The 19461-nt window shown below is 43.3% G+C and overlaps 1 protein-coding gene across 6 annotated transcripts in view; it reads right to left on the bottom strand.

Moving 5' to 3' along the window:
- Window positions 1–19461, bottom strand: part of MICU1 (mitochondrial calcium uptake 1) — a 106917-nt gene that overhangs the window by 71915 nt on the left and 15541 nt on the right. For all 6 annotated transcript variants that reach the window (XM_049811053.1, XM_049811052.1, XM_049811054.1 and 3 more), the window contains 2 exons: window positions 10154–10337; window positions 3185–3347 (listed from right to left, as the gene is read on the bottom strand). In XM_049811053.1, the coding sequence (XP_049667010.1) occupies window positions 3185–3347; window positions 10154–10337 (347 nt within the window). The remainder of the gene's footprint in view (window positions 1–3184; window positions 3348–10153; window positions 10338–19461) is intronic.

Consider the following 19461-nt stretch of genomic DNA (forward strand, 5'->3'; position numbering starts at 1 on the left):
GCTACCAGAGGAGGTGGGAGGAAAAAAACAACACAGGACTGCAGGGAGCAGATATCACTGCCCACGCTTCTGTTGGCACTTGGACTTTTGAGATAGCAGATAAAGATTTTTTTTTTTTTTTTCTCTTCTTTTTAAAGCAGCTTCCAAGTTTAATGCCACTCTCTGGCTTATTCTGACAGACACTTGCAAGCTCAGCAAGAGTGTGTCACACCTTAAGCACATCTTGTTGACTTGGAAAAGCTACAGCACAAAGTTTTACTGAATTATTAAGAGAAAGCAACCCACAGGAGCTAATGAACTGGCATTCCTTTCCCCCAAGCTAGCAAAACACAGTCTAGAATTAAGTTGACATTTTATTGACAATAAATCAAACTTTCCCCTACGTAATCCATAAAAATGAATCAGGCATAAGATACCTCACAGTAGATTAGCAGTTTTAAAATAAGTACAACAGAGACTCAGATACCTTATTACTCCGTATCACTTATATTCCACAGTATTTTCTCTCCATAAAATAGCAGATACATTAACAAGAAGTTACTCGCTGAGATTAGAACCAGCATCTTAAGCATTCAGAGCATCCCCTGCCCTGCTCATGTTTTGGCCTGCCTATGCAGGACCAGTAGGTGAATGCTTCGCCACACAAACCTACCAACAAATACCGCTCATGGCAAACCTTGGGAGCAACAGGACTGCAGAAAGTAACCCATAGTTCAGTTCAAGCATTAACCTACCGAGCTAGTATGATTGCAGCAGGCTACAACGCTACCTGAAGGAGATTTCCAAAGCGTGCTCAGGGCTACATCACTACCTAAAGGAGCACCCTGGTATGAAGGCGCGATGCTCCAGCTCTGGTGGAGGACACACCTGAGTCGTGACTAAGGGAGAAAGCAGCTCTGGCATTTCCCTACTAATATATTATCTAGATTATCCCATGAGTCAAAAGTACCAAATGGATGTAAAGTACGGAAATAAACCGGCCAGCAGGTAGCAGTCTTTGTCTTTAATTTCTGGTTTTAAATCAGAACTACCTTTTTTTTTCCCCCCACTGCCACCTTTTAAAACGTTTGGGAACAAGGTTATGGCTGGTTTGACTTCACTGTAGCATTAAGTGTTTTACTCTTCTACTGTTTATTATGTATTAAAAAAACATTTACTGTGATTGCCATGATGTACGGTGCTCGTAAGGAACAATCATCCTAGCAGCAGCTTCATCTAGAAGCAAGTCCATGATGGTAATGTTCTTCAAGACGGATTTTCAAACCAACAAGACGGAAGATGCCCATGCTCCTGCTTTGCCTGCTGATGGGCACCCAAAGCTCAGTTTCCATCTCATTCAACTTTCCAAGAGCACCTCTAAGTATCACTAAGGCAATTTTCTTCCCTTATAGGCTGCTTTGTGTCACTGACTGGCAGCATTTACAGGCACTTAAAGGTAGAGACAGGCTTCACAGAGCCATTTAAGCAGCTCACCTAGCCAGGATAATAATAAGTTACAGCAGGAAGTTATTGGCTAAGACTGACAAATTATTTCCCTTTGCTTGTCTCCGAAGTAGGTATTTTCTGAGCTCTCGTCCACCTATTTTCTGCACAGACTTTAAAATGCACCAAGCACATACATTGTATGGAAGAAGTAAAAGAGGATCAGATGCGTTCAAATTAAACATAGGATGGTTTCTATTTTTAAGCTGGTTGACAAAAAAAAATAATTACTAGCATGGGAAGACTCACACTCAACCAGGTGCTAGTGCTTTTCAAATTACCAGTTCAAGGAGCTTTAGATAGGTAAGACGGTAACACACAATTTCAGCATCTAGGAACACTATCGTCTGTTTATTTCTTAAACTACTTCTTCACTGAAGATGAAACCACGTAATTCATATGAAAACAACAGCCATTTTCAGGACTTGATAATAGATATCAATTCACCAACATTCTTTTAACACTAATGCCAGGATTATTTTTTTGACCCTCCTGCACACACTTCATATTGTTGTTTTCTAAGAACAAGCATACATGGTATTTATTTAGCAACTGTCATGCAAGACATCAAAGCAGTTTCACACTTTGTACATAAACCCCACTCTCAAAAAGTTAACATTTGGGGACTGAGGTTCTTCATTAATGCCTGCAGAGAGAAGAGCCTGTTTCATTCTTTCAGATACACTGCAGGAGACCAAGAAACCTGATTTCCCACGTCTCATCCAAAAGACAAATCTTCTCCAAAACAGAAGACAAGCAAAATCCTCCTGCCACCCCACAAAAACCAACCTCTTACCAAATGCTCAGGGGACAGCTTTCCAGACCAGAAAAAAGCGTCTGCTCTCCTGCCTGTTGCCAGCCAAACCCCTAGAGGTACCACAGCTAATATGCTTCCCTGCAATCTGCAGGGAATTTGAAGCCAGCAAAGGCGAGTCCCACCCTGGCCAGCAGCATCACAGCTCAGCCAGGCACATGGGGCTGCCTGGACCCCTTTATTGCTAAGGTTTCCTTGCCAAAGCAACCTCCTTTTGTAGGTCTATGAACAGTTCTTAAAATGTTCCCGTTGAAGGTAATCTTTCACGATTAAATATGTAAGAAAGTCATCTCATCTGCTCTTCAAGGGCTCATGAGCTTTACTATGCTGCAATAGCACTCTAGGCAACATGGAAGACATTAGGCTAATTTTGGGTTTGGAGCATAGAGATGGAATAAATAGCTTCAGGAGGTGCTTTCTAGCCCTAGGAATCCCAGGTTCAAGCATGCTTCCCAAGAAGCATACCACGACCAACACTTCTGAACCTGAATGATCACCATTATTTGGCAGTACTGCACTGCTGCCAGTCAGCCAGGTTCAAGCCAGCATGAACACGCTGCAGGCTCTACTGGAGACACGAGTGTGGCTCCTGCACAGCTGCACTGGTAGCTTTATGCCTCACTCCTGCATCTGTTGTATCGCCATTATCCTGCTGCACATCATAGCATCGCCGTCACGTATGGGTTTAGAGCATCACTTCTTTTCACTGTGGCAGCACCCTAATCAGGCAGCAACCCCCCTTTTGTGCTGTACCTCTCAACATAATGAGAATGATACCAGACAATATAACTGTTTGATGGGAAGTTTAAAGATCAGGTAAGCAGAGACTGGAGAGTTTATTTCTTTCACTGTATTAGTTCCTCCCATTACTACACACACATCACTTACTTTCTGGTTGTTTTTCATTAGGTGTTATCGATCTCACGAAATCCTGCGGTGTCATAAAAACCTCTGATTCACCATGCTCGTTTATGACTTTCAAAGTGGCAAAGTATCTGAAGATTTTGTCCGGCGTGGAGTAGGCTCTGATCCTGTTCTCATATTCCATGACCTGGAAATGAAATTTAACCAGCATTAGATGTGCATGGTTCCTCCCCCAACACCTACATTAGCAGCAACCCTTAGTCCTCTGAAGGTTTTGCCACAGGACAACAAAGCTGTGTGCAGCAACACAACACTTGAGAAAAAAAAGCTGAAAGGGTCAACCCCCCCTCCCAGCCTCAGCCTTTCAACTACCAGGAAAATTGGAAATATCAGTTCCTGATGTCCCAGGATTAGGAGCAAACACTAAGAGTCTTCACTATCAGTATGTTTTGACTGTTCACGATGGCAGAGGAAAAACAAATTAACAAAATCCCCGAAGGCACTTTTAAACATGAACATAAAACAGCACTAGTATCACATTCATGAATCTAAAGCAGCTCAACATTTTAACCATAGATGTTGAAGGGAGTGATTTGTGATTAATAAATGAAGTAAAAGAAAAAAAGTCTTGGAGAGCTGGGAGAGACCTTTGCTTTCAAGCCAAGCTTTGGAAAAAACTACTTGGAGCCACAGCTGGTTGCTCAGTCACCCAACCTCATTTTTTCCTCTTTTCTATCACATTGGCAAAATACTGCACAAGCATTCCTTAGTCAGTCCTCTTCTCCCCACCAATCTGTCACTTTCTAACTCTGCCAGCAGCAATTATTTTGTACCTAGAACCATTTTCCCCAACACACAGCTGGAATTAATCAAAGAGAACAGAAAGCTTTTATAAACAAAATCACAACGTAAGGCCACAAGGGAGGAAAAAGGCACAAAGACCCACACTTCATTATGTATTAGAGCAGAAAACTTTCCTTCTTAGTTCAGCTTTTTATTCCTGCATTACATGCCATGTTTAACAATCCATAATGTACTTGAAACCTTCAGTACTTCTGGCCAAGAGCCACAGGAGAAAAAAAAAACCAACCAACGATCTGCTGGAAGAGAACAGGCAAGATCAAGGGTATTGCCAAGGCGGCTGTAGATCATTTACAGCTTTGGTCCTGTTTCAGCCTTGTCCTTTAACTCAAACAACTTCTCCACCCTGATGTTTATCAGACAGAAAACGCCCTCTCCAGTTTTTCATACTTCTAGGATAAAACAAGCCAAAGCTTTTAATCCCCCAAGCCAGGCTTCAGAAAAGCAACTAGGGGAAAGCAAAGCCTCTCTCCTTTCCAGCAAATGCAGCCAGAGCTGACATTATCTATAATGACAATATCTAAAGCATTCTCCCCACTCTTCTTAGCTAGCTTTTTCATGATTCAGAAATGTCCTTGCATCAACCACTACAACCAGCTCCCTCTTTCCTGCAGTCACCCACACAGAAGAAAATTTTTGTACTTTGGCCCTTTTGCTACTAGACTTTGCACCTATAATCAAACCTAATCCCATTTTTAATGCTTCAGTCCACAAGGTCCACCAAAGATAAGGGCACTGGATGGAGAACAATTATTTTATTGCAAAGTTGCAAGTCACCGTCTATCAGCCGAACCCCAGTAAACGACAACACACACTTTCCCAGCTCTTTCCAGATGCCAAGCTGCACATCTTTGTCTAGAGCTCCCACCCGGCAGGCGGTAACTTGTTATGCCAAAGTTATCTTTTGACTCATGATTGCAGGCCCATATCTCACTCCTTCCTGTAGCGTGACCTGATATCATGAATAATACCCCACCCAAGTTGACCAGCCAAAACCATAGTTAACTATTTTTACCTTTGAGCAAGACAACTAAAACCAACTACAGTATCAAGCCCAGGACTGGAGCCAAGAGCAGACGCCACAGACCATGACCAGCAGCTCCCTCCACTCGTGACACCCCTTCAACACAGCCCGCTTTCCAGCTAAAACACTTCTCTGCCTGAGACTTTACATTACTCCCGATTCTCCGAGCTTGTGGAAAAATTTCTTGCAAGGCACTATCAAATGATTTCTTTCAACCCAACTAGGTAACTCGCACCTCTTACTCAACAACTTCATTCCTGCACAAAAGACATTACTCCTGACACTTCTGCTAGTAAAACCATGTTTCATTTTATCCCATTTGACTTCACGTATGCAGCGGATCTTTCCTCTACATCTGTTTTAAGACCTTGCTAAGATGTTACTGATAGGCCTGTTGCTGTCAGGTACCTTCCTTCTCATTTTTGGAGTATGGGCATTGCCTCGCCTGACATCTTTACAGAGATTCCTCCTTACCAGTCCAGCAACTTCACTGCCAACTGTTTCTTATTCCAAGCTGAGGGTAATCCTCAAGGTACCTGCCTTATTGATGTTAAGCTGTCTACATTTTGCTTTGACTTTGGGCACAGCAATTTTCCCACACCCCATTCAGATCCATGCCGCATGCTCAGTCCACCACGATCATCACTTGCAACAGAAGCAAAGCGTCCATTTACTACGTGGTTCCTTCCCAGATCATTTGCCATCCCGTCTTCTATCCATGCGTACTGCTAAACGAAGAGATTCATCAGATGATTGCCAGGCCCTCATGAGGATGTGATTTTGAATACACGACTCAAGAACAGGAAGGGTCAGTTTGTTGCTCAAAAAGCCATGTACGGCTCCCAAAGCAACGTGGTGTGGCTCACAAAAGCTTACTAATGACACAGGCTAAAAAAAGGTCTCCTGTCTCTGCGTGCAGCACAGCCACCCCACACAGATCTGCAAACCCAGAAGTTTGTCCCCATGCGGTCTGTGGTTTCATAAGAAATATATAAGTGGTTTTGGGCTTCCCCTCATCCAACAAAGGCAGCTGAGTGCTTTAACAAAAATAGGACCTAAGTGTGCAGCAGGTGGAGAACTGCTGGTCTCATTTTGCATTAGGTCTCAGAGCAGCATCAGACAGCAAAGCAGGAAACTAAGGATTTTCAATGACCATCATCCTCTGATGCAAAGTTTGCCACGTCTGGCTAAAGAGAGCTGAGCTGGCCTACCGCCTCCATGGAGTCTCAAAGCAGCCTCTCTAACACCCACTGCAGTATAAGAAATGTGTGTTACCTGTTAAGCAATTTGAGTTTCAGATCCAAAAGGGAAAATGATTATGTACAGCTACTCAGTTTCATGGGAAGCTACAGTTAGTTTTAATTATCTGCACCCATTTGAGTTCCAACAATTAGCTGTGACATACATGAAAACAGAATTTTCTGGACAAATACATTCCTGAAAAATTGTGAGGGACAACAGTCTTGAATAACTCACAATGCAGACCAAAAAAGTAGAATCTAAAATACCTGTTTAGTATCTCACAGGCTGTTTTCATCACAACTGAAATCGTACTTCTTCCTCAAACTTTCCTGCAAGAAGCGAGCAAATGCAGCAACACTTCTTCCCTTTTGCCTGCAGCTGAACTCACAATTGCCTCATTTTTGCTAACATGGTCTAATCAGCTGGCAAAAGCTAACAAATACACTATAACCCATCCCTCTGACTTCAAGACTGGACTAAACACGAAGCTAGGTCAAGAAGGGAACAGCCAAGACCCTGCAAATGGGAACAACTCACTTATTCAAGACTGAGTGCTAAACACAAAGTGGGTGATAATATGGGTGCCCTGATCTCGCTATACAAATGTGAAAATAAAAGTACACGTGTATATATTTGGGTGTACACACCACCACTTGAGGTGAGGTATTTTTTATACTGCTTCAAAACAACCTGGACATAAAATCATCCCAGGCAAGTCTCTCCTCTCATGACGTCTCACCTAGGAAATACTCCAAAATACTTTGCTGGCAAAGCATGCACCCAGGCGGCTGCCTTCCCCCAGTATGCACCAGCCCTCGATGCAGTGGAGAGCAGCCAAAAATTCTCATCCTGTCCCCAGAACTGCAACCTCATGTAATCAGGGGCCTCCAGAAAGACACTACGTGACCAGAAGGAAAAAGGCCCTTTTTGGCATTTATTAATAGAATATGTACTGGAAGAGAAAGATGAGCAAGTAATCCCTATTGCTCTACAAGAGCAAAGCTGCTGTTGAGACAGTCAATGTTTACGCTAAGCCTCAGGTTAAAAGGAAAAAAAAATTAAATCCTGTGCAGACATGAAAATAAAGCTCTAAATTAACATCTTAATTCAATTCCAGAGCATCACTGGGGCCTCCCTGACCATGTGAAAGTGCACGTATCTTAGCAGAGTATATTAATTAGGATTCACTTTCTTTGTGTTTCCTACTGTAATGCACACCAAAATGAAGTCTCAGCATGACTAACACTCCTAAGGCAGCATGCCTGCAGGACTCAGCAAACACTGCAAGGGGATCTTGATAAAGCAGTCGTAATGCTGCATGCAAACACTTTTAGCAAGTTAATTAACACATCAGCCCACCCACCACTCATCAGCCTTCAAACTACAGCAGCTATAGAAGCTATCTTTTCCTTTTCTGCCTTACACAGTCAGGAGCGATACATTGCATAGCCTGCAAGACAGCACGTGCCCAGTGACCATCCACCACATGCAACCCCAGCACCAGCCCCAGCAGATGCAGAATGATTTGTATTTCAACTTCCTCTTCACTGAATCACTTCCCAAAATAGCAATGTCAAGCCTACTTTATTATTGCACCACTAATCATCAACTTCATTAAAAGCAACATTGGGATAACAAACAAATGTTAAACACTTTCAGTTAAGCTTAATTTTTTCTCAAGGAAAACGCCACACTATTTTCAATTAATTATGGGAGTTGGAAAGGGTTTTTACTGTGGGTGGTGGTGGTTGTTTTTTTAAAAAAAACATATAGAAGGGTCAGGAATTTCCTAGGTGCTATACAGCTCAGGGAGCGGCGCATCCTGGGAGCAGCCCTGATTTTGAGTTGGGAGCCAGGGCACACCTTCCTTTGTCATCTGAGCTGGAAACATTCAGACATACCTCCTGAGCTGACTCACTAGGGCAACTGCTGATCAAACACCAAGCCCACAACGGAGCTGCTCAAACACAAACATGGAACTTAGCACCTGGGAGACTACCAGTGACGTCCTGCATCAAACGAAGCAAAAGCAACAGTGGCATTCAGGGCACAGAAGATACACTCTGTCTTAAGGCTGGAGAGAAAAGGGCTTATGTTGGCAAAAAGATTGTGAGGTCTGTTTTAAACAGTGTTCTCCCTGCTGAAATTGCTGCTCCTGAGTAGAACACTGTAGGAAGAAGGAAGACTATGGACCGAGAAGGGATCCAGGCTACATGTTGTTCCCACCGGACCTGTTGGGCACCCTCCACACCTGGCTCACGTCTTATTTGGAAAGCACGGCCACATTCCTCCCCTGCCTAGTATGGGAAGGAAAGACCTGGCCAACGCAGGCATGGCTCCTAACAGCTGGAATAAAAGTCCTTTGCTGGCAAACAAACTTTCTCTGGCTTCCCTTGCCAGAAGCAACCAGCCACATAAGGCAAAAATCAATCATTACATTTACTGTATCAACAAATGTTCTTTTTTTAAACATAAGCGTGTGGATGAAGGTGGATCATTTCTTTGCTCTTTGCAACCTGCCTCCATCTGCTGACACTGGACAAAATAACCCAATTTTCTTGAGTGGTGCTGGCAAGAGTCAAAGTTTTGCTGAAGCTGCCGAGTACCTGACACCTAGTTGCCAAGAAAATCAGCAGAAGCTGAGAACCCGTATTCCTGGACAATTCTGAATATCTCAGTGTAGTATCTTACAACATAACTTCACTGAGGCACCACCAGCGTGTCACAACAGGGAGAGCTTGGAGCCCCAAATACCACAAGGCACTTGAAATTTCAAGTTGTGTAATCTACTCTAACCAAGAACATAATATGATTCAGCAACTTCAAACAGAACAGCTCTTAATTTTTTATGAAAAGCTGTTAAGCCACTATATACGACCATCCACAATTTAACAGCTAATGAGATGCAGCCTCCAGGATACGGATTTAAAAATAATTATCAGAGGCAATCATACAGAAAGGAATTGTGAAGAGCATATACTCCCGTTCTCCTCTTTGGCACTGCAAAGATATTAAATCATCCAACACAGCCCCATAAAACCAATATCCAGACAGGTTTAAAAAAATAAAATACTGCTGTCTGCCAACTCTCAGTTACAGGATTCTCCATCAGACCAAATCGTACATCTTGCAATAACGGTGGTTATAGATAGTACCAAACTAGCTGTCAGACAGTTCTGAGGAGCCCAAAGCTCTCAGGATTGCCCAACAGTGAAGGCAGGTCACAAGCTGACAATGTAGTTCATTACTTGAGCTTTCCTCCTCTTGAAAATGTGTCTGATATGAAAATTAAATGGGCATAAGCATCAAGAGGGACACACAACTAACCATGAACAGGGAGTGAGGCTGTATTTCAACAACTACATTTACAAAGAATAATTAAAGAAAAAAATTAAAGTACACCTTTCCTATAACCCTCCCTTCCACAGTCATCCTTTACTTCCTCCTACATACACTGTGTATGTTCACAGGCAAAACCGGATGGACTCAGACACACATGCTGGATGCCCTACATGGTTTTAAAGCTTTTGCACTGATTCCCTACTTTGCATGCATCATCCTAACAGCCATCAAGGCAGGAGCCTTGATTTCTCAGCGAGCCATTTCTCGGACATCCAGCTGGAGATGGGAAGAGAGGTCTTTATTTCAGAGAATCAGTGTACTATGGTTTCCAAATAAACAAGTTTCAACCTAAAGAAATCAAGGTAGCATGCCAAGAAAGTAGGTTCCCAAAACAGTAAGGTCCCTTAGAAAATAAAGACAAGTACAGAGCAAAAGCCAGATTCTATACACGTGCTGTACCACGTCTTCTCCCTTTTTCCACTGCAGTGCAACGGCTGCAGCTGTAACACGCCCAAGTTTAATACCTTACGGTCCCTGAACCCAGAACGCTTTTTCTTCTTCCCTTCTGGCTGAGCTTCCTCGTCGCCTGATGCAACGGCCTTTCTGCCCTCACTGCCGCTGCTCTCCTCCTCCTCCTCATGCTTCACCTTCTCACTTGGCTCTGTCCTCGGATCCTGTTTTACAGAGGACGAGTCTTCTGCATAGGCCCTGTACAAGGGAAAAGAAAACACTGGTTTAGGAAATTATTGGGAGGAGTGCTAAGGCTACAAAGACAGCCCTGCAAGGCTCTCCCTGAATGAAACTCCTGATACAGTTCACCATGGAGGACTGCAAAGCAAAAACAAAGAAGTGATCAGTCTCCTTGGAATATTGCGTACTTTTCCCTGCTGTAATCAAATTTCTACCCCCCACCCCAAAACCCAAACTAATAATCACAGGAAGATTTTCTAGTCCAAGAATGCCAGAGCAAATCACTTGGGGATTTATCGTACCCTCTCCCAAAAACTACAAATGCAAGAAAGATTGGGAAGGGCATACCATACCTCCTCTAGTGCTAAACTCCATGCCTGGTCCCCAAAAAAAGATTTATATGAAGTGATAGAAATGTGTTTTACCATCAGCACTGCAGGATTCAGAAAGAATAGCCTATTTGTTTCAGCTCAACTGATTTATTTTCTATCTCCAGCAGGTGACAGGCTGTTTTATTTCCCTCTTCCACCAATGACTCTTCTAAACTCCAGTGCTACAGGATTTGTGACAACAAAACTGGAGTTGTTTATCCTCAAGCTCAAAATACAACTCTGGCAGAGCAAAGGACCCCTTTCCCCTGTTTCTAGACCAAGACTCAATACTCAAAATCACTCAGTCTAAGCCATGAGCAACTCACAGAATTGCAACTGGCAATACGGTAGTTAAACAAAAAGCAGGATAAATCCATAAGCCAAACAGTGCTATGGCTTTCCTATGCTTTACTTGTAAAGCAGTTCATAATCAGACAGAGCTCAAACCACATTAACATCAGTGAAATTATAATCTCTTAAGGATATGTTAACATGTCACAAGCAACAAAGCGAACAGTTTGACAAAATTATTTCTCTTTCTAAAGGACACAAACAGCTCAGGCAAACATCCTAGCCTGCCTGTAACGAAGCGAAGCTGCCTCTACTTTGCATTCCTGGTAATTTATTTTGGATTAATCACAGGGTGCAGGGCTTGCACACAGTTAGGTGCCACTCATTAGCCAGCAGCCTTCGGATGAAAGCTGGTACTTTGCTACTCCCTGTAACTATTAACATGGTCATTTACAGCTGCATGAGTTTATTCAAAAAAGTCTGCCTTAGGGGAAAAACAAAAACAAACCAAGATTTTTTTAGTCTCCCAAGCTTTAAGCAAAAGGCTACACATATTTCATCCTACCAGTTTCCTGGAAAACACAGATGTGGTATGTAAAACTAGCAGAGAAGAGTCTATACCTGTCTCCCCAGCAATACACAGCTTTGCAGCAATCTCAGTGCACCACCTTCCAAAGAAGAAGAAATGAGGGTAGGTGCTCCTTCAATTAATTTAAACGCTATCAAAATAAATAGACAACTCACTCCTTACCAGCATCCAATAATTCACTAACAGTCACAGTACAGGATAGATGGGGAAGGGCTAAAGAACTCAAGTCCTTCCACAGTACTGGTGGGAAGTAAAGATTTTATTATTCTAGCATAAACTCCCAAGAGTGAAACATGACAGAAGCAAATTAACTTTTGTTCATATTGTGACAAATACTGCAGCAAAGTACCAAAAGTACTTGAACAACCACCAAGATCCTAGCATTGCTTTGAAAGGCAATAACCCATGGCACTATGGCTGGGTTAAAGCAGTTCAGAGGCTTCTAGTCCACCCTGGGACAGAATACAACTCCATTGAGAGGGTTTGATTTAATAAAATACACAAGTGCTTGGTGAAGAGCAGCACTAATCATGCCTTTTCACGCAAAATGGAGTCTAACATGCCAGCCTCTCCTTTCTGAAAAGGTACTGAGCCTTTATTTGCCAATAAATTTTCATAAGTCTTATAGCAAAGCACCATCTTTAAGACCTCCACTGAACCAAACTGTCACAGACAGGATCTGAGTCCTCCACAAGCATCTCAAGATAGGGAAATTATTTCCCCAGAAAAGCCAGATGCCAATCTGTCTCTTGGAGCATGAAGTCCACTCTGGCACCTCTATTGAAGCCCTTCCTGAAAGTTTAATCAGCACTGGCACATCCTTGTGGAGTTGTAGTATCAGCTGATATGCAGTTTGCTAGAACAAGCTGTCAGCATTGCTGGTGTAGCCTCAGCTGGCAACAAGGAAAGCCCTTGTGTAGGCAGGACACCAGTCTTAAGTAGCTCTGAGAGAATCTCTTGGGAAAAGGTCCTGGGGACAGAAAAGCAGTAGACAATTGATTGCTTATCTACACAGCTAAGCTATTCCACATGAAACATGCCAGAGAATAGCTGTATCAGTGAAGATTTGCTCCTGTAATGCTTGACTGACAGCTAGCAAACCAGGGAAGAGATAGATGAAATTCAAAATCAAACATTTTCAGCAGATCCTACGCATTCCTTCAATCCATCATGCTGTCAAGCCAGCTACAGCAATACAGACATAGGCTGTTTGAATACAGTCGGCTTCCCCCCCCCCCCCCGCCTAGTTTATCCAGGTAATTAACTCTGCTCTACATTTAGATCACCATCCCAGCATACAAGCAAAATGAGCTATAAGAATAAAAGCAGAGTTTGCAGTCTACTTCTCAAGCAAGGTTTTAAACAGCACCTGCTATTCCTCACCTCACCTCCAAACTACTCACTGAATTAACCACTGAAGGATCTGCTCTCTACATACACCTACTACTCCATCTATTTTACATCCTGCACAACCATCCTCTTCTGAAATCCCTGGCTTCCAACAACTGCAACTTCTATACTGCACCCACATAAAAGAGTCTTTCAATGCAGATGTCAGAGTAAGGCTGGAAAAAACCCATAGCTCCAGAAATATCCACCCTGCTGGACTGCCATCAGCAAGTGAATTTTTTGATGAGACTGACTTTCCAATGGCATGCCTGTTGCTACAGTTTCTGCACAAGAGGAAAAGGAAAATACAAAAGACTCCCTTCACTGTGCGCCAAGGCTAGCTGGCAGCCTCTCTCCAAGAAGCATGCCTGCCCTGGATCCTAGCTGCCATGCTTCAACCCTCCCAATCTCTTCAGGTTTCTCCCTGCCCCCCCCCCCCCCCCCCCCCCCCCCCCCCCGCAGTGAACTGAATTTGAGGCAAAGACTGTATTTCCTACCTATTTAGTAATGTCTTCTTTTAATCCTTGGAGAAAGCCAACAATCAAGCGTAAGATTAGGTTCATCATTCCCAAAGAAAACGACCTACCTACCACAGAGGACCGCTCAGTGCTAAATTCTCACTTAGTACACCATTCTTTGAGAAAGCCAAACACATGCAACCATAGGATATACATCCATGAAGGATCCTGGGACTCACACCAGGCATTGGCACGATACTCCACAGTTGCAGGTCTTTCAATTAGAGGAATCACAACCCCTCACTTGAAAGTATTTTTCTTCTTTGAGTGACAGAAGCAGAACAGTGTGCTAAAATAACAAAGCTTTGTGCCAGAGATAACAGTGCTCAGTTATTCTAATCCTGAAGGCAGCAGCAAAGTACTTAGCTATCAGATGCTATTTAGGCTCAGAAGGAAATGTAGATCTAACAAGAATTTGAGCACTCGGGAGTCAGCAAAGACCTTGCCACTGAACAAGAAGCAGGAGAGAGGAATCCTGCCTGACAAGATGTGTTATTCAGTTGACTAGAGTTGTCACCCTCTCTGTATGCAAAACACCTGGAGACATCCAGGTGAGGTTTAAAAGCCACTTAAAACTTCAGGCTTTCATATTGAAATGCAAAAGCAAGCTTGGACACAACATCCATAAAAACAGGCAACCTCCAGGGATTTGGAATACTTTCAGTGAGGAGCTCTCATCCTCAGCTCAACCCTATTCAGTGACTAAATTAGTCAGCTGAGATTTAATAAGAAATTAACCAGAAATGATGAAGATCCACAACCCAATTTTTCAGGATGTCACCCCACTCACAGGACTTCTTACTACTTTGCTTCCTTGCTCATCTCTCATGGTACCTGACACTGACGTAAATTAGCACAATGAATTTGTGCAAGAACTGCAATGAACACACCAAAATTAAGACAGATTCCAGAGATGAGTGTGAACGATTAGATTGAGGAGACAGCTCTGGATAACAGCCACTGCCTAAAATAGGTCCAAGAACATAAGGACACAGCAGCGTAGTCCGCAAGATGTGCACATCCTTCCTTCCACCCCAGCCAGCAGCAGGAACATCCCTACAGAAAGCGCCTTCAACTACTGACAGTGCACTCCAAGGAAGAGCTGGACCAACTGGAGAAGATCTGACAGGGAGCAGCAGGAATGATTAAGGGCCCAGAACACACTGTGGGAAAAACCGACCTAAATAAGTCACATTGCTATGAGATGGAAAAGAGGAGAGATAACTGTAATTTATATAAAACAGCTGCTGCAGGACTGTTCTCTTGATCCAGTGAGGACAGGACAAGATGCAGGATGCGCTTAAGGACATCACAAGGGAAGAGACTTACACACTGAAGAAAGGAGAAACCTGTGCATACATAGGTATACATACACAGAAAGCATTTAATGTTAAGGACAGGTGAACACTGGAATCAGCTGCCAGGGAGGATTTATACCATCACTGCTCTCCATCACCAGCAAATTGCTAAAAATAGACGAGACAGCTGCCTGTCAGGACTAGCTTGGAGGCACACAGCCCTGCCTTGGCAGCAGACTAGCTGATTTCTCACGCTCCCTCCCACTCTCTTCTGCCGCAGCCCAGTTTAGGCACCAGCACGTGGGCGCAGATGGACAGGCCAGAGCATGAGGACCTCTGCTTCAAGCCCCTTGAAGGGGAGTGCTCTGAAGATGAACCTGAACAGTTTTACGTTAGTCTCACCAGCTAACTTGGATCATGTGGGATAAGATGTTGCTCCTTAGAGATGAATCCCTGATAACCTGTGGAAGAAAACAACTGCTGCAACGAAGGCCATCAGCACCTAGAGACACACACTGGAGGCATCCTACTGATGTTATCCTAATATCCTCATAAACTATAAATCTGTTAATTTCTTAATCCAGGAGATACTGCTTACATTTCCAAATAGAGCTCACCCCTAGCGAGGTATGGGACCATACCGCCCAAGCTGCAGCCCTGATGGATGAATGCAGCTGCGACTCAGCTACATCTGCCATGCATAGAGAGAATCTGAGGACAGAGACATAAACTCACACTCCTCGCCTCCCAGATGCACGGCTCACTTGAACTTCTCTGGATCCGAACCATACTTTGAAGGCTGACAGGCTCAATAGCTTTTTTTTCCCCCCCTGAGAAAATGGCAGTTGCTTTCAGTCACAGCTGCAGCTCCCCTTGTATTTGCTCCTGGGCACACAGGCAGTCCAGCAAGACAAGGTAACTGAATAAAACCATAAGGCTGGCAGAGATAGAGAAGCATGAGGTAGGATGACCACTTGAACCCAGAAAGATCACAGCTGCCATCCCTGGTCCCCCCCAAAAGACAGCAAGCTCACTGCTGTCATTCACCAGCATTTCTTTTCAAGAGAAAAAGAATCTTAGGTTGGAAGAATAAGGGAGGCAAAGCAAAGTCTGCAATGCCACAAGCTTTTTAAGGTGCCCTCAAACACAGAACAGCTTTTCTTTCCCCCTTTTTATTACTATTTTTTACAATACTTGAGCATTTGTATCAGTTTGAAATTATTAACCAGATCAATGGGTGCAAGTAAGTCTGACTTACAATGATAACTACCAACTGCTGAAGATTGTTTTACTGGGTATTCAAAGCTTATACCCAAGGGTGAGAAGGATGCCATAACTGCTAAAAAATATAAACGAAAAAACTCACAACTGTCGTTCAGAAGAAGGCAAGCCCTGTAGAAATAAGGGAACAGAAAAGATGGGAAGAGAAAGTTAAATGTACTCCATACAAATTGAAAAGGTATCTGGGCTACAAGAAGCCCTGGGGCAAAACGACATCCCTTCAGATTCTTTAATTCCCACGAAATCTGGTCTTCAGCTAAAAGCAGACAGCAGGGGAACATCATGGGATGTCAGTCAGAGACAGGGCTAACACATCACAGCTTTCAAGCCATACTGCTATTCACAACTGGAAGACCAGAGAAGGTCATTCCTGGCACCACTTTTTGCTCTCCAGGCTGGGATGCATTCACACAGCTGCATGCTTCTGATAATTTGGCCTCATGCTCTTGGGACAGAAGTCCCAATGAATTCAGCTGCAAGTTGAGCAGGGAGCAGTTCCCTGCTGTATCTATATTAATACCAATTAAAAACTCTTCCGCTCTAACATGAACTCTAGAGTATTTAATAGCATTATTCCCTTCCCAGCCAGTACCTCATGCAATCCCTCAGTCGTTTTGGCAGACTGAAAACAGATGAGCTGCATCACATTAAACAAAGCCTCCTCAACCTCACAAGCTTTTTGGTCTCTTCAGCTGGCCCCATGAGCAGCAATAACACATGATCCCATATGTGGCCTAGACACCAAAAAAACCACCAAAAAGAGCATATAGCTTCTACCAGCAAGTCTCAGCAACAGTCAACTGCAGGAGACGGCTGAAGCTGTAGAAGTTTGCCAAAGTAAAAAGTGATAAAAAAACCCCAAGGTTAGGCTAATTTCTGTTTTAAAGTGTTAATTCATGAACATGATGCTCATCCCTAGTTTTCTCCCTTGCTTCTTCCCCACAGATCCAACCTTTAGTACAGCCCAGAAGGCAGCTGGGCCATTGGGTGGTAGTGGACACTGAATGTCACAAGAAAGTGACAGCCGGGACAAGACTAGACCCGAAAGGGGTGACATTTAATGACTGCATTAGAACTTCGCTTCCAAATCAGGAACAAATCAAAACTAAGCAATATTTACAATTTCTGCACTTCCTCTATTGAGCCAGGAAATTATTCCCCCTATTCCACTCCCAAATGATATGACCTCTTGGAGAGATGTTGCTTTCCAGATAGCTACTGGAGGACAGCCAATGCACTTTCGGGGATAAGGGCCAGGTGAGCAGGTATTTTTAGTTATTTGGTGCAAAGGGGAGGCAGCAGGTGTGAATTTGGCCACCAGAGGGCACCCGTATTTTTATGAAAGGATTAAAAAGTGCCATTTCCAGCGACATTAAAGACCCAGGGTTCAAAGAAGGCTTATCCTTTTAAGAGACAGAGAATTCGAAGTGTAGTCCCCATAAAGTTGCAGCCAACCAAGACGATTCAGGAATCTGTTTCTTGCATTTCCACCTGGCTTCTCTGCACAAATCCCAGCTCTGATTTGCTATGCAACATTTAAGTAATATTATGAACATGCACTGATCAAACTCCAGAGCTCTGCAGGCTTAGGGCTATACCTGTGCTTTAAGCTCTGCAGGTCAGCTGAGGTCACTCTCCCCCAGGGCACTTGTGAGGTTTTCCTAATTGACTCCAGTTTTGACTTTGGCTCATTTTCTGGCATCAGATTCTTTCCTTCCTCTGATGCTCATGGGTAAAAATAATATGAAGCCTAAAGCCACCTGAAAGGACACAGTGCTCTTCCAAGACACCACGCATAGATCAATGTGTCTTCAAGCCTTAGGAGAAAACCCTCAGCACAGCAATCCCAAGGATAGTCTCTTCAGTCTGCCACCTCCCTCAAAGAATTTAAAAAAATGGAGCAGAGCTCTCAAAATAAAATAAAAAAAAAACCTACATTTTTTCATCCTTCCTCTCGTACATCAGCTTAAGTAGTACCTGACACATCTATAGCTATAACACAGGTTTCTCCCCTCTTGACCATGATTTATCGGGTTTCCTTTGTTTTACTAGAAGAAAGATTTTTAAAATCTCAGTTTCAGCTGGCATAAGGTGTTTCCAGCAATTCTGCCATTAAAAACGTATTCTAAGCAAATTACTCTAAAGCCCCTAAGACACTGATGCAAAAAAGCAATGCACTCTTAAACGGAGCTAGCTAAGGGCTCATCCAGGCTTCAAAATTAATTCCAGAAGCACCGATGGAGAAAAGCCAAACAAAAAGCAGTGAAAGTCAGCAGAGCAAGGAGGACAAAGGGTCTTTCCTAAAGAGGATCTTCCAGTAAAGCAATTGGCCACTTGATACAGGATGGCCAAAGGACAAAAGGGTGGAGGAAGAGAAGAAGAAGTGTTAAAGAGGGAATGAAATCTGCAGAACTGGCAGCCAGCACCTAAACAGCTCAGCTTGCTGGTGAGGAGTGGAGCCTGAAAAAGAAGAGCTTGTAACAGAATGAGAATATACCACCAGGGCTGGGAGATTGCTATCTCAAGCTTAATTGCTTCAACTTACACGCAGGATGGGGCAAAAGGATTAAGAGCACAGAATAAGGCCAAGGGGATGCAGCAAAATAAGCCTGGGTACCACATTGGACACAAACACGCTGGCAAGCAAAGGATCTTGTTGTTAAGCAACTTCCAGAGCAACACAGACATCTTGCATTTATTCTTATTGCGAATACACTTGCAGAAGAATAAGAAATTAAGCATAACTAAATATTTCCGGTCAATCAGGAAGAGCACTGGTAAGACTCTGCTTACAGAGGTCCTTCTGTGCTCCCCAAAGGTACATTTGCTTCCTTGTTTCATTCAATACTAAGCTGATTGAGTGACAAGCTTCAGCACCAAAACACCAATTTAAGTGCTTTCAGACGCCCACTGCCCACAGATTCAGCCAGGAAGGTTTGTGACATACAGAACATATCCGTGGCCATTTAATAACACTCCAAATGGATATCTGCAACTACAAATACAGAATACAAGTTTTACATGACTATCAGTAACAGAATATTTTTTATAAACATTAAGCTTGCTGCAAACTGTGAGGTTCAGTACTTCTCATACATTAATGCCTCATTTAGATTAGCCAATGACTGTGCCAAGATTTACTTCAATTAATTAATTCAGTTCATTATACCAATGCCCAGATACTTAATTGCTTCTGTTGCCAGCTGGAAATCTTCAGAGTTTAAGGCATTGCTTAGAAAGGGTAAACTTCATTAGTCTTCTAAGCTCAGTTATTTGCATTCCTGAAGTATTCTTCACCACAGCAGAACAGAGCAGCATTAGCTACTCCTGTCATCTAATTACTTAGATGAGATATATTCCACCAAAAACAGGCAGCAGGAACTCCCGGAAGACAGCAAAGGCAAG

Source organism: Accipiter gentilis, chromosome 9 (genome assembly GCF_929443795.1).
Source record: "Accipiter gentilis chromosome 9, bAccGen1.1, whole genome shotgun sequence".
Classification (NCBI taxonomy): Eukaryota; Metazoa; Chordata; class Aves; order Accipitriformes; family Accipitridae; genus Astur; species Astur gentilis.